The sequence below is a fragment of the Teleopsis dalmanni genome, chromosome 1 (assembly GCF_002237135.1).
Source record: "Teleopsis dalmanni isolate 2A chromosome 1, ASM223713v2, whole genome shotgun sequence".
Taxonomy (NCBI): Eukaryota; Metazoa; Arthropoda; class Insecta; order Diptera; family Diopsidae; genus Teleopsis; species Teleopsis dalmanni.
This window is the reverse complement of record NC_051846.1, coordinates 195,985,622-195,998,985: the sequence shown is the minus strand read 5'-3', so window position 1 is coordinate 195,998,985 and position 13,364 is coordinate 195,985,622. Positions and strand designations below refer to the sequence as shown.

Sequence of the window (13,364 nt, the reverse complement as noted above, 5' to 3'; positions counted from 1 at the left end):
TCTTTTACTCTTTACTACTTCAAAAAAGGATTAACTAAAATGAACCAAAGATCATGAAATTTTGGATATAGAAAAATAGTTTTCTCATATGGAATTTTATTTTAATTTTTGATATAACATTGATGTTAATACTAGGTTTAAGACACAGGATAACCTCGTTACCGTGATCAAACCTTAGTCAGAATTTCTCTCTTGGTCTCATTCTCAAACATTTTTAACAACAATTTCAACACGACTGTAGCAGTTGGTTAATAACGTCGGTATATAATCTGTTTACAGTAAGTAAGGTCCAATGTGGATTATCAATTGTAGGACAAGTTCTCTGAATATACTAAAATACTGCCAAATTTTTTAAGTATCAAAAACAAAACTATTACTACATTAAAATGTTAATTCAATAATAGAGTATCTAATCCTAGTTCAGAACAAAAATTTTTTAAATATTTTTAAATTGTTATAATCCTATTTTTTTTGTATTCTCAAAACCTCCCACTCTTTAAGATTAAAAACATTTGTTTATTTTATCTGTAAAAGAAAATTTTATTTATTATTATATATTTTTTCTGGAAGTTGTTTTCTCTGTAAAAAGTGAAAATTATTTGTCCTTTTTTTGTAAAAACTTTATAAAACTTATTAAAAATATTGAACTTATTCTAATTAAATATATAATATAAAATTTTAAGAATAAAATATAAATTTAAATAAACTATATAAAAAAATATTATATATATAATTAAAGACCCGGCAAGAAACACCGTTCGACAGTGCCCGCCATGGACTAAAGAAATAACTTAATAACTTTAATAAAACTATTATTAATTTACGTATAAAATAAATGTAGAAAGAAATGCATTATGTTTTTTATGTAATTCTCGTATATAATATGTATAATATATATATTTTATAAAATTAGTATATGAATTTAAAATTAGTTAAAGTTTTCAAATGGAAGCTTTTATTAGAGTTCACATGCGCTGGTAAATATTATTATTAAGCATAAAATAATGCAAATGTGCTTATATGAAAAGGATAGCAATATCGTCAAGCTACTCTAATCATTACTGCTCTCTATGTTAATAGTTGCATTCTATGTAGAACCATAAATCAACTATTTCGCTCTGATGTGAATATTAATGATATGTTTCAGATTCGTATAGTTGGAGAATTAGTCTCATGTCATATTGTAAAATAATATCACAATATATCGTTAAAAATAAGCATATACTTACCTGCTCGAAACGTAAATAAGTATATAAAATATGTACCTACATATGTACAAGTCTTATGTACATAGTCGTGGGGCATCATCATATGAATTTAAGTACTAAAATTATTTTAAAAATTAAATAAACTTAAACTTATAAACAATCTTAGCACTAATGAAATCAATATTTATTGTCACAATGTAGTTTTCCGTCTGTCTAGGACCTTCGTCTCTACTGCTTCTATCTGCGATTGCTTAACATCTGTAAATAATATTCACAGTTAGTGCAATAAACGGCGGGTGCGATGACATGGCGTTTTCGGCATAGATTGCATTCCACTGCTTTTGCGGAGGCCTTAACGATGGCATTGTTGTAAACACGCGTGGGTATGGCAGTAACATTGACACTACTGTCCGTAGCGGGTAGTCCATTCTGTTGTGCTACCGTGAAATTGGCAGGTTTGGGTGGCAAGGTAGCTGCTGAGATGGGTATATCAGTCTCTCCTTTGGTTCCTGGCTCAAAGCTGACTTTTTTCTGATGTGGAGCTTTGTTAAGCTGTGGTAGTGGATGTGGTACGGCAGCAGAGTTCTGTGGTAGCGGGAAGTAAGGTGAAGGTTGATTAGGATTTTGATGGATTGGAGGTGGATAGGCTAAAGGCGGTTTGGAATTAGTACTAAATTGCTCATTAACTGGATAACCATGAGGTAATGGCACACGCTGATAAGGTGAAGGAAGTGGTGTTGTATCCATGCTATGATAAAATGGTGCGACATTATTTTGTTGTTGTTGTTGCTGCTGTTGTTGCTGTAATTGTTGTTGATGCTTTTGTAACTGAACAGAATAGCTTTGTGGTAATTGCTGTTGTTGTTGTTGTTGAAGTTGTTGTGCACGTTGTGCAGCCATGCTTACATAGCTGTTCTGTCCATCTAAGTGTGGTACTTGCGGTTGTTGTTGTTGTTGCTGTTGCTGCTGCTGCTGTTGACCAACTTGATTTGCCAACATCTGCAGATGTTGCGTAGGCGCAACATTAGCGATGCCGCTCATACTTGTACGTGCTGTTGACGTCAGCGGTATGTTATGTTGTTCAAACTGCATTAGCTGTTGTTGTTGCTGCTGCTGCTGTTGTAAAGTTGCTGGTGATGTTGTTGTGTTAGTATGTGCAATATGTGTTAAATTATTTGACATTTGGCCACTTGCAACAAGCTGTTGTTGTTGTTGTTGCATGCGGTAAATGTCTTGCATTGGAGTGTAAACCTGTCCAGTTGGCATGTGTTGTACAGCACTTGGTGGTTGTTGCTGTTGTTGCTGTTGTAGCTGTTGTTGCTGTTGTAGCTGTTGCTGTTGCTGTTGTAGCTGTTGTTGTCTTATTGCTTCCATCTGTGGTCGTTGGAGTTGCACATAACGCTGCATGTCTTGTGCTTGCAAGTTAACAATCGGTCTTCTGTCACCGCCTAACATTGGTGATTGCTGGGCCAGCTGTATTTGTTGCTGTTGACTTTGTTGTTGCGATTGCTGTTGCTGTTGCTGTACTACTCGTGGCTGTGCTTCACTTTGTAAACGCAGCATACTTTGTTGTTGTTGTTGTATGAGCTGCGCTGTTATTTTATCGTTTGGATTTTGTGCTGTGCGCAGAACGCGCTCCAAAATTGGATTTGGTATGAAGTCATCATCTTCTTCATTATCTGCGGTCGCCACCAAAATTACTTGATCGCAGAATGAAACGCTTTTCTTTTTGACACGCTTCGGTTGAGTTGGATTTGGCGCAGGGCCATTATTTTGTGATGCGGAGTTGTTTAGAGTTTGCTGAACCATTGTATTCAGCATTTCCACTTCTCGTATTTCCTCAGCTATTTGTGTTTGCGTCACATCGTATTTAGGTTTTGGTAACACTTGATGAGGTGGCAGGCGTTGGATACGTTGTGGTGCACAATCCACTTCATCAACTTCTATTTTCGGTTGTGCTGCTATTATACCATTAGCACTGGGCAAACCATTCATTTGAGTGCGTATTTGTGGTAGTTTGCTGTTAAGCAATTCCTGTGAGGCATAAGAACGCATTGCTTGTGGCTCCGTTATTAGTTTAGTCTGCTCAAAACGATGAGCCAAATCGCGTACACTGTTAGATGTTTGAGTAGCTGGGACAGGCGATTCTGGCTTGCGTTGTGACATATTTCTGAGATCAGTTTGCTTTGTTTGTAATTCTTTCAGCCAAGCACTCTCATGTGTAGGTGTGGCTTGTTCCTTACGCATCTTCAGCAAGTGCTGGCGTTGTTGCAGTTGAGCCAGAATACTTGTTGTGCCCTCCATTGCTTCGAAATGGCGTTGCTGCTTGTTGGCTTCAAGTGCATGTATTTGATTGATTTGCTGATTGAGCGGTTCAAGATCAATTTCAGGTGGTGGAGGCGGGAAGTCTTCACTAGCTTGACGTGAATGGCAAGTGGATTGTGGTGGACTCGGATAAGGAGGCAATTCTAATGGTACATCTTGGGTTACAGGATGACCAGCGCTTATGTTAATGCGTCCACCATCAACTTCATCTACACCACGATCAACATAACCATTTCGTTGCTGATATTGTGTGCTATTATATGAACTATCCTTAAGAGGACTCTGTTCAGAGTGTACTTGTGCGCATGTAGTGATAATAGTTTGACAAGAATCATCGCTGATGGATGTATTTGAACTCATTGTTGATATATTTGAGAGATTGGCTTCATGATGATATTGTATCATAGCAGCTTCTTGTAACATTTGTTGCTGCAGTTGTTGTTGAGTTAAGGTGGAGCCTACACGCATTGGTGGTGGTGGAGCTACTTTAGCAACAACTGTTAATTGTCTTCCACTGCCATGGAAACTTTTACGCATAAGTTTACTGCGTTCTAAATTCGGATTTGCATTATTTGCTTCGCGATAGTCAAAATGGCCTTCGGATATATAACCACTCATAGCATTCTTGCCATTCAAACCAACGGTGCTGTCATCTACAGATGTGTTAATTGGCACATTTACAGCGGGTTGGGTTGCGGGTTCATCACCAGCTTCTGTCAAATCTGGCATGGAACGATTCTTGCGTCGTATAAGACCACCCATTAATAACTTACGTCTGATTTTATGTTGTTTCTTGCCATTTTTATCTTTCTCTTTCTTTTCATCTTTATCTTCTTTGTGCTTTTTGAGTGTATCTTTTGCATTGACCAACAATGTTTCAGTTAATGAGAACTCACGCGTCAGTTTATTACGGTCCTCGCTGCGACTGCGCTTATCCTTTTCTTGCTTATTACTGCGTCCAAATAGAGATCGTCCTTCACGTTCTTGTTTGATAGGCTGCGAACTTTCGTACTCAATGGCGTTCTCATCATTTCCAATTGATGTAGCTAGCGTTTTAAGAGGACTTTTCTTCTTCGGCAATGTGGCATAGATCTCAATGCTTTTATTGTTATTTGTGACTGGTACCGCCATTGGAGTAGGTTTATCCAAAGTTTTATCTTTACTATTTTGACGAACGTGTTTAACGCTGCTGTTGCTACCTTCGCGTGTGTGCTTCGTTTCAGGCAACATCACATCCATATCAGCGCCTTTTTCGACCAAAATGCGACGGTGCAAACTACGTGCTCGCATAACGCAAGTGTTGTGTTTCATGCGCGCAAAAGTCATAGTGTGGGGATTGCTATATGGTGCATCCATTGCTGCACGTGCACGTCCAGCTGCGGCATTGCAGAGAACTAAAGCAGTTTCAAGATCATGTGATTCTTCAACTATACGTGATTTCTCGAGCAGTTGATCGGCTTCATGACACAACTTTTCACAATCGCCGGAAAGCACAACTGAGGTGGTTTCTGGTATTTTTGCCAATTGTGGATTGAGTGGATGTTTAGGTGGATATGAATCAGTGGAGCTCAATGAAAATGAATCATAACCCGGATCATATGGTAGACCATTACGTGTTGGACTTGGTGGTACAGCAGGTGGACCACGTTTGCCTACCATATATAAATAGGGATTATCCAAAGTAGTCGATGAAGCAGAGCTGGCACTGTTGCGATCACCGGACCAATTACCAGAATCACGACGACGTGGCTGATTAAGATGATCTGGCATGGTAAGACCATCACTTGGTGGTGATGAACCATTTGAGGAACCGCTTATATGTCCCGATTCAGCACTGTGGCTGCGCTGTAATTGCAAATGCTGCTTACGTGCGAGCTGTGCGTTAAGTACATTTTCAATGGGCTTGCGATTAAGATAAGCGCCATCTTTCTCATCAATGGCTGTACCATTAGCAAAAATTTTGTCCTGTATGACGTTGAGATTCTGGTATTGTGCATGCAATACATGTTCAACAGTTTTACGACTTATGTAAGCGTCAGTCTCATCATTGCCTTTATTCTGTGCGGTAGAAAATATATTCTTTTGTATAACACTTAGGTTCTGATAGTCATTGGGCGAACGTAATGGTGTAGGCGTAATAGCACGACGTGTGTTACCCATATTGGGCTTTTCCGGACTTGGTGTAATTGCACGACGTACAACTGTGGATTGTGCACTCAACTCCTGTAAGTATTGTTGAGCTATTTGTGGCGCCGTTGCTGGTTGAGGAACAGCATACAAAAGCAACAACGGTTGATAACGACCACGACTGCATTTGTCAACTACTCCTTCCCAGTTTGGACCAACCTAATATGAATAAAGATTTTGTAAAACCATTAAGGTTGTATAAAGGAAACTCATAAAACATACCTCTTTTACGTTGGCATCATCGAAATAAACCCAAACTTTGAGCTTAGTATGAAAGAAGAAAGTCGTGTAATGTTTCCCATAGTAGGAAACAATACCAACGAGCTCATGTTGCACTCCATGAGCCCAGCGCTGTTCTGACACTTGATGAAAAACGTCAGAAAGGCGTAAATTTGTGCCTATTGCTTTAAGTACGGCATGTACTTGCTCTGCTGCTGGTCTTTCTGAGTCCCAAACGATGCCAATGGAAACAACGTCTGGCCGATTAAGTAAGGCGCGACATATACCAATTTTAGCGCCACAAGCACTCTATTAAAGGTGAATAGGAAATGAAATAACAAAATCAATATAGAGCATAAGACCAAAACTGTATAGTTTTTATCTTACCGGACAATCTCTGATGTCACCCATATTGCCTGCCGCGCGTAATAATTGACCAAAAGTTAATTGCTGATGATTTTGCATAGCTAAACTATTTTGTGAGGTCAGTGCCGATGCGGAGACATAATGCACCATCTAAAAAAAATCATAAAAAATATTTGAAAATTAATTAATATTGACAGCCGTGTGGGTTCATTCACAAACTTCCAAACCCGTTAATATATTAAAAAATCTATAGTAAAAAATAAATCTTATATACAATATAAAAAAAATGAAACAATTAAAAGCTATCAATTATGGACAAAACAAGGCAATACAGATTGTCTGTTTTAGAGCAGTTAACCTAACCATTGCCGAAAAAAAAAATTGGTCTAAGATATGGTGTGAACACCGGAAACCTCCCACCTAAGTTATTACTGTATTAGTGATTTCTAATATTTTTTTACTGTTGCAAAAATAAATCAGTATTTTTTTTTTAATTTGGATTTAAAATTAAAACACGTGTTTAGCTATGCGATTAATGTCGTTTTGATTTAGTTTAATTAACCAAAAATGGTGTTGGCGTTCATTTCAAGTTGGTAGCCATACATTTAAAATAATTTAATCGCTATAAAAGTTTAATCCAACTGAATTATAATTATCAGATGGAAGGCGTTCACTTTAGCGTTATAATTCTCCAATGCTTCATTAATCAAATTTCTGCGGAGTTGACAGTTGGTAGCCGTTTAACGCGGTTTGATTAAGCACTGCTATTTAGATATAATGACGTTAGCGGTTCTAAAATACAAAAAGGCCTACACCTACATTGCGATACATTTCATTTCACTTTTTAGACGATTTTATAAGAATTTTGAAAATGAGTTCAAATTGATTAAATGAAATCAACAAATATTATGAAAAAAAACAGATTTGTTTATGATATGAACGATACGATATGTATATACATATATGGTTATTTGGAAGTGCTGTGTTGAAAAATGGAAATTGATAAGACCAAAAACCTTAAATGTGTTATAACTATATTAGACTGAATAAGTATAAATATATATTAAAAAAATATAAATATAAATAAAAAATATTAATATAACTTATACAAAATTTTGGCTATATCCATATCTACTTCCAAACTTTGACTACTATAACTCCACATTATTTCTATGTCTCAAACATACGCATTAATGCAATTTAATTATTTACGGATAGAATAACCTTATATTAAATATAAAAAATAATTAAAAATTAAATAATAAATCCAATTAAATGTTTTTAGAGTTTTTTAAATAAACGTTGCATATTTTCACAGAACAAAAAATATCTCTTGTGATTTATTAACTTCTGTTAATGTTAATTGAATGCCAAAAATTGCGCATTAGATACAACTTTTAAATGGCATTATAGTGTACAGATACTCTGAACTGGATTTAATGCAAAATACCATGAAGACGAGATCAGAAAAACACTAAATGTACTTGTGTGGGCACTAAAAGGTTAATTGATTTGCTTTTGCTGAGGAGCGATAAATCTGAGATAAATTTTTTTTATGTTGCAGATGTTATAAGTGAATCTTTTGTTAAGATTAAGTGATAGTTATATACACTTGCTTACTGGATATATCTAGTAATACTAAATGCAATAAAAATAACATTTATAAACTGATACTAGATTCGTTTTTAAGAGATTGTGTTAGAAATTATTATTGTATATGTTGAATGCTATATGCACTTGTATTTATAAATTGTATTTATAAATTTAATTATTGTTTTTTGTAACATAACATTTTTAATTTATTTTTAATTGTATTATTTTGAAAATTAAAATTAATTGAGAAACTTTTAAATAAATTATTAAGTATTCTTGCAAACCTAGTCGTAGTTGAAGCAACGATTATACCAGTTATTGTCGTAAGTCCTTACGGTTTATAATAAATGTGTATTTGTATAAAAAATAACTATAATTTTATGTAGAAAGACAGAGTATGTTCCAGTCAATAACCCGGTACGTTCTATTTTGCTTTTGTAGCGCCAAACATTTTTTCTAGACTTATAGTTTTATATTTCGGTGATGTGAATTGAACACTAAATCATAAGATTTATCATCACATTAATTTTTTATGCAATTGCACAAAGGATCGCAAGCAATTTTCAATAATCCGGCAGTTTAAAAACATTATAGTCGCACTATTTCCACTTATGTTCTCATCTAAACGCATCAAAAAATATCTCAAAATAATGCTGTACTAAAAAATGTCACATGTAGAACATTTAAATAATAATATTATATTTAGCTGTAAAATACAAGGCAAGGTTTGGATCAACATGTATATTGAATTTAAAATTGGATTGATATATCAGAGACAGGAGTGTTTTATTCACAAGTTCACAAGTCTTCAAATGTACTATGTACTAAAAATTATGTACTAAAAATTATATACTAAAAATTATGTACTAAAAATTATGTACTAAAAAGTATGTACTAAATAATGTCTCTACAAAAATAATAGTACAATTCTATTTGCGTATTATGGTTTATGGTTATGATTTATTAAGACTTGGCTCGACACTTTGGTTTTATCTAAGTATTAGTTGAAATCTGAGTACTTGAAAAATTATTTACAAATAGTTAAGGTCCAGAAAACATATTTCTGGATGATGTGTAATTATGTTATTATTATTCTACATGGATATAATGATTTATGGTTATGATTAGCTAAAACGTGGCGTAGCACATCGAATCTGTCGAAGTATGAGTTGAAATTAAGTACTAAAAATATTTTCAAAGACTACAGATAATGTTTAATTCTGTTATACTTGAAAAGGTTTATGCTCAGCGAAAAATTTTATTAATTAAAAATAATAATTTAGTTGCTGTTATTCCCTCCTGTTTAAAAATCTTTCTGTTTTATTAAGGAATTACAATATGGCGATAACGCAGCATCAAAGTAGCTAACTATTTCTGTTTCAACTAGTAACGCTAACTTTTATGTATTTTATGCTATCGGCAATATATTACCAATCACTAAAAGTTTTAATAACTATTGATAATGATGTCAATGCAATTATTTAATAAATGTTAAAGACATATATGTAGAACTCATTAATGTTAACTATAATTAAAAACAGAACATGTAGTGTACATGCATTGCAGTTCCGTTTTACTGACCTGTGTAAATGGCAGTTGCTCAGAATTGGCACCACATTTGCAAACGCTTTGCTCAATAACGCGCATAGCAAAGCGTCTGTGAGCAATGCAGGCTTGGGACTCACAAGCATCGCCATCGCTATCGGAAATGTGTGAATGGACGCGATGTAGTAATAGCTCAAAGCATTCAGCTGCATCACCCAAGCATCCTAAGGGAAAACGTCGACCAGCTAATGGACCACTTGCCAAGGCGCGTCGCAAAGGTTCAGGGCACAACGCAGGCTCTGAACTAGTTTGCAATTGTTGAAAAAGTTCCTAAATAGAATAAAAGGAAAGGAAATAAATTAGTTTTAGCGGAAATACAATGAAAATTATATTTAACTGCTATTAAATACTATTTACTCTATTCAATATAGATCTAATTGTACTGATTAACTTCTTATGGTAAATGCATTGCAAATGATTATGTTTTTTAACTTATAAACTACAAACTCACAATCACAGCACTGATACATCTATCACGTTCCGCTAACACTTCCGCAGGCAAACCATTACCAACTGCCGATGTGTTGATATTGGTATAGCCTATGCCAACCAACTCAGCCGTGGAGGCTACTTTGGCCAGTGCACTCACTTTGCGGCTACTGTTTGATTGGCGTGTCAATGTGGCCGATTTGTTGTGACCATCGTATGCTTCAATGGTTTTCTTTGGGCTGCTGCGTGGCAAAGTGCCATTATTGCTTATCAATTGACAAAGTTGCGGATGTTGGAGTTTCTGTGGCGCCGAGCTAATAATATTTATGGGTGTGGAGGTTTGAGAACGTGGCGGTGATGTTGCATAGAAATTGCTAACACCATTGATGTTTGCGTTTAGGGGTTTAAAGTTTTCTTTGGTTGCACTACTGAAATCCCTGTTGTTACTCGGAGATGTTGTTGTTGTTGCTATCGTCGTTGTCGGCAAGGTATTTGATTTGGTTTTTAGTTTCGTTGTGGCTGCAGCGGTATTAGCTGTTGTATTTGTTGTTTCTGTAGTTGTGGCAGGAACCACATTTGTGGGATCTTTACGCTTATAACGAAATTTAATCATTTTGGTGAAATTATTTGTCGCTTAATTATTTTCAATTTAATTAAGGTAATGACATAATTGGCGAAGTTTATTGTACCAACTTGTGCTAAAAATTAAAATTATTTAGTGTTAAAATAAATTTTTATTGCCTGTCAAGAGATTTATGAAGTGTTGATTTTGTAATAATTTTTGATTGATAAGTCAATACTATTTATTAGTGTTTGCTAAATGTCATACTATATCATTTTGGTTGTTATTTTTTAATGGAACTTGCACTATTTTATTATAAGATATTAACTCATGTAATGTAGAAATATTGTTGAAAATAAAAAGAAACTATGTTTTTACATAAAACTTTAAAAAATTAATTACATTTGTTTCTTAAAACAATGATCATATTCTTTTTTTTTTGAAGTTACGGTGAAAGAACTATAAAACTGGGAAGTCTATAAAAAAATACTATTAAAAAACTTTACTGAGAAAACTTAGTGTGAAAATCAATTTTCTAAACATTAACAATTTAAGTTTAACAAACTTAAATTAGGTACAAATATAAATATTTTATTGATTTTCTTTTGAAATATAAGTAGAAACAAAGTTAGAGAGAGAAAGTCTTTGGTGGATTTTGTATGCTTCAGAACTGATCATAAACGAACTTTATTATATATTCAAAATCCAGCAATTTCAATGAATTTAACTTTCAAGCATTTAAGAAATATTAATTAAAATTTTTTTATTAAATTTGATTTTAACATCAGTTGTGATGGTAATGACAATTTTAATACAGTCACTATTGACTTTATTATGATTATTTCGGTATAGTCACTATTGACTTTATTATGATTATTTTAGTATAGTCACTATTGACTTGATTATGACTATTATAATATGGACACTATTAATTGTATTATGACTATTTTAATATAGTCACTATTGACTATATTATGACTATTTTAATATAGTCACTGCAGTCTATATAAACAATAAACTATATTTTTGTTAATGAACTTTTACAGCAAATTAACAAAACTCCAAGTTCGAACATACATACAGTCAAGTACGATTTTGTGATAAATTTGGAAGAGTATTGATTCAAGCCTTGGTAGTTGTAGTTTTGGGCCAGTTGGCTTATGAGTTTGTATAAGTCTGAACTTCAAATTTGGCAGAGTATTAATTCAACCCTTGGTACTTGCAGTTTAAAAAAATTATTTACGATAAAGTATATATAAGAAATAATTCCAGAACTACTGATGATGCGTATTTGGCAATACTTGAAACAATTAATATATATGGTCAACCAAAAATTTAAATAACTAAAAATGAATAAAAACTTTTGTTCTTGCAGTTCTTTACTATTTGAAACCTTTCTATAAAATATTTTTTATAGCATAATGTTATATATAAACTAAAGGAATGAATATGCTCTTATAGCAAATGATATAAGTTGAACTAAATATCACGGCATTAAAATAAGAGTTGTTGAAAAATTTTATTACATGTTATTTTATTTTATTACACTGACATGAGTCATATCATTACTAATACGTAGTTAACTTTACACACAAAATACTATAGCACACTTAAATGTATCTGAAATATATATACGCTTCAGTTTGACCCTATTTAACCTAAAAATTTAATCGCACATTTTATTTTGAAACACATTAGTGTACTGCAAAACTTCAACTTCAGGCTGATTTATGATATCAATATAAAATGAGGAACATACTCATGTATCTTATACCTGCGTAAAACAAACACACTAAACTCAATTTGGTAGATACTTTTATACTTTTTAACATTTGCATAAAAGACGTTGGCGCAACTAAATAAAGTGTAACATGACTCAGAGTTTCCCTAAAAAACACAATTGTATTCGTGAATTGTTAGTATGGAGTGCCTTAAAGAAATGGTAACAGAAATAAACAATTGAATAAATAAATTGTATGCTAAAGGTAAGAAGAACCGACATGAAGCCAGTCACTCCATTGATATAAGTGAAGACTAGCAATTGTGGCGGAACGGAAGTGAAAAGCCCTAAAGGAAGTTTCTAAAAAGAATAGTAGAGGATGGTAGAGTGTTAAAATGGCAAGTCTTCACTTCGCTTAAGAAGAGCAGAAGAAACTCAACACTTACAATAGTTGAACCTATTTGAACTTAGGAGTATGAAGTTTCCACAGTAGTACCAGTTTTATGGAAAATGGTTTATTGTGGTGTAGGGTAAAAAAACTTAAATTAGTTTGAGTGGTTAAGATAATATGTCGCACGTGTTGGGCAGCACACAAGTAAATGACAACCAAATGACATTAATTTTTGTTGCAAAAATATTTTAACAAAAAATACAAAAAACAATATTGCTTAACATATAAAAATATTATGCTCAAAGCTGTTAAAGTAATTGTGCTTAATGAGCACATTTGCAAGATGTTTACCAAGGGCTCGCATGCAGGATGCTTTAATGCAGCAATAAAAAATGTTAAACTGCAACATATGTGCTACTGAACATGAACTATATTTATTTATTTTGCAGAGTACACAACTTATAATTACAAAAAGTAACATACACATGCTGTATATACATCTATTTGTTTTGAATTTTCAGTTTATTCATTTTATAGGGGCAACAGGTGAAATATGTTAGCTATATAGGTGATGAAAGTGTATAATATTTTTAAGCATTAAAAATGTTTCTATACACGTTTCATATAGATATTTTTTTTTTAATTATTTTATATTTTATTGTATTTCATTTTTATTTTTTCGTTTTTTTTAGTGCTATTAGCTGGCTCTTATGAGTGAGTGAGTGAAGCAATTAAAATGTAGTATATAATTTTTCATGT

The 13,364-nt window shown here is 33.4% G+C and overlaps 1 protein-coding gene across 1 annotated transcript; it reads right to left on the bottom strand.

Moving 5' to 3' along the window:
- Positions 1-904: 904 nt before the first annotated feature.
- Positions 905-10,610, bottom strand: LOC119671089. Its single transcript, XM_038081598.1, has 5 exons — positions 9,955-10,610; positions 9,480-9,773; positions 6,327-6,455; positions 5,943-6,248; positions 905-5,879 (listed from the first exon to the last, which is right to left on the bottom strand). The coding sequence occupies exons 1-5, from the start codon at positions 10,543-10,545 to the stop codon at positions 1,446-1,448; spliced, it is 5,754 nt and encodes a 1,917-aa protein (XP_037937526.1). The 5' UTR covers positions 10,546-10,610; the 3' UTR covers positions 905-1,445.
- Between the last annotated feature and the right edge of the window lie 2,754 nt (positions 10,611-13,364).

What these genes read in the sequence shown, in the direction of transcription:
- LOC119671089 (XM_038081598.1), bottom strand. Translation starts at nt 10,545, where the DNA reads ATGATTAAATTTCGTTATAAGCGTAAAGATCCCACAAATGTGGTTCCT. An exon ending in AGCAACTGCCATTTACACAG is followed by an intron (nt 6,456 to 9,479) that starts GTCAGTAAAACG and finishes GATTTTTTTTAG; the next exon opens with ATGGTGCATTATGTCTCCGC. An exon ending in GTGACATCAGAGATTGTCCG is followed by an intron (nt 6,249 to 6,326) that starts GTAAGATAAAAA and finishes CACCTTTAATAG; the next exon opens with AGTGCTTGTGGCGCTAAAAT.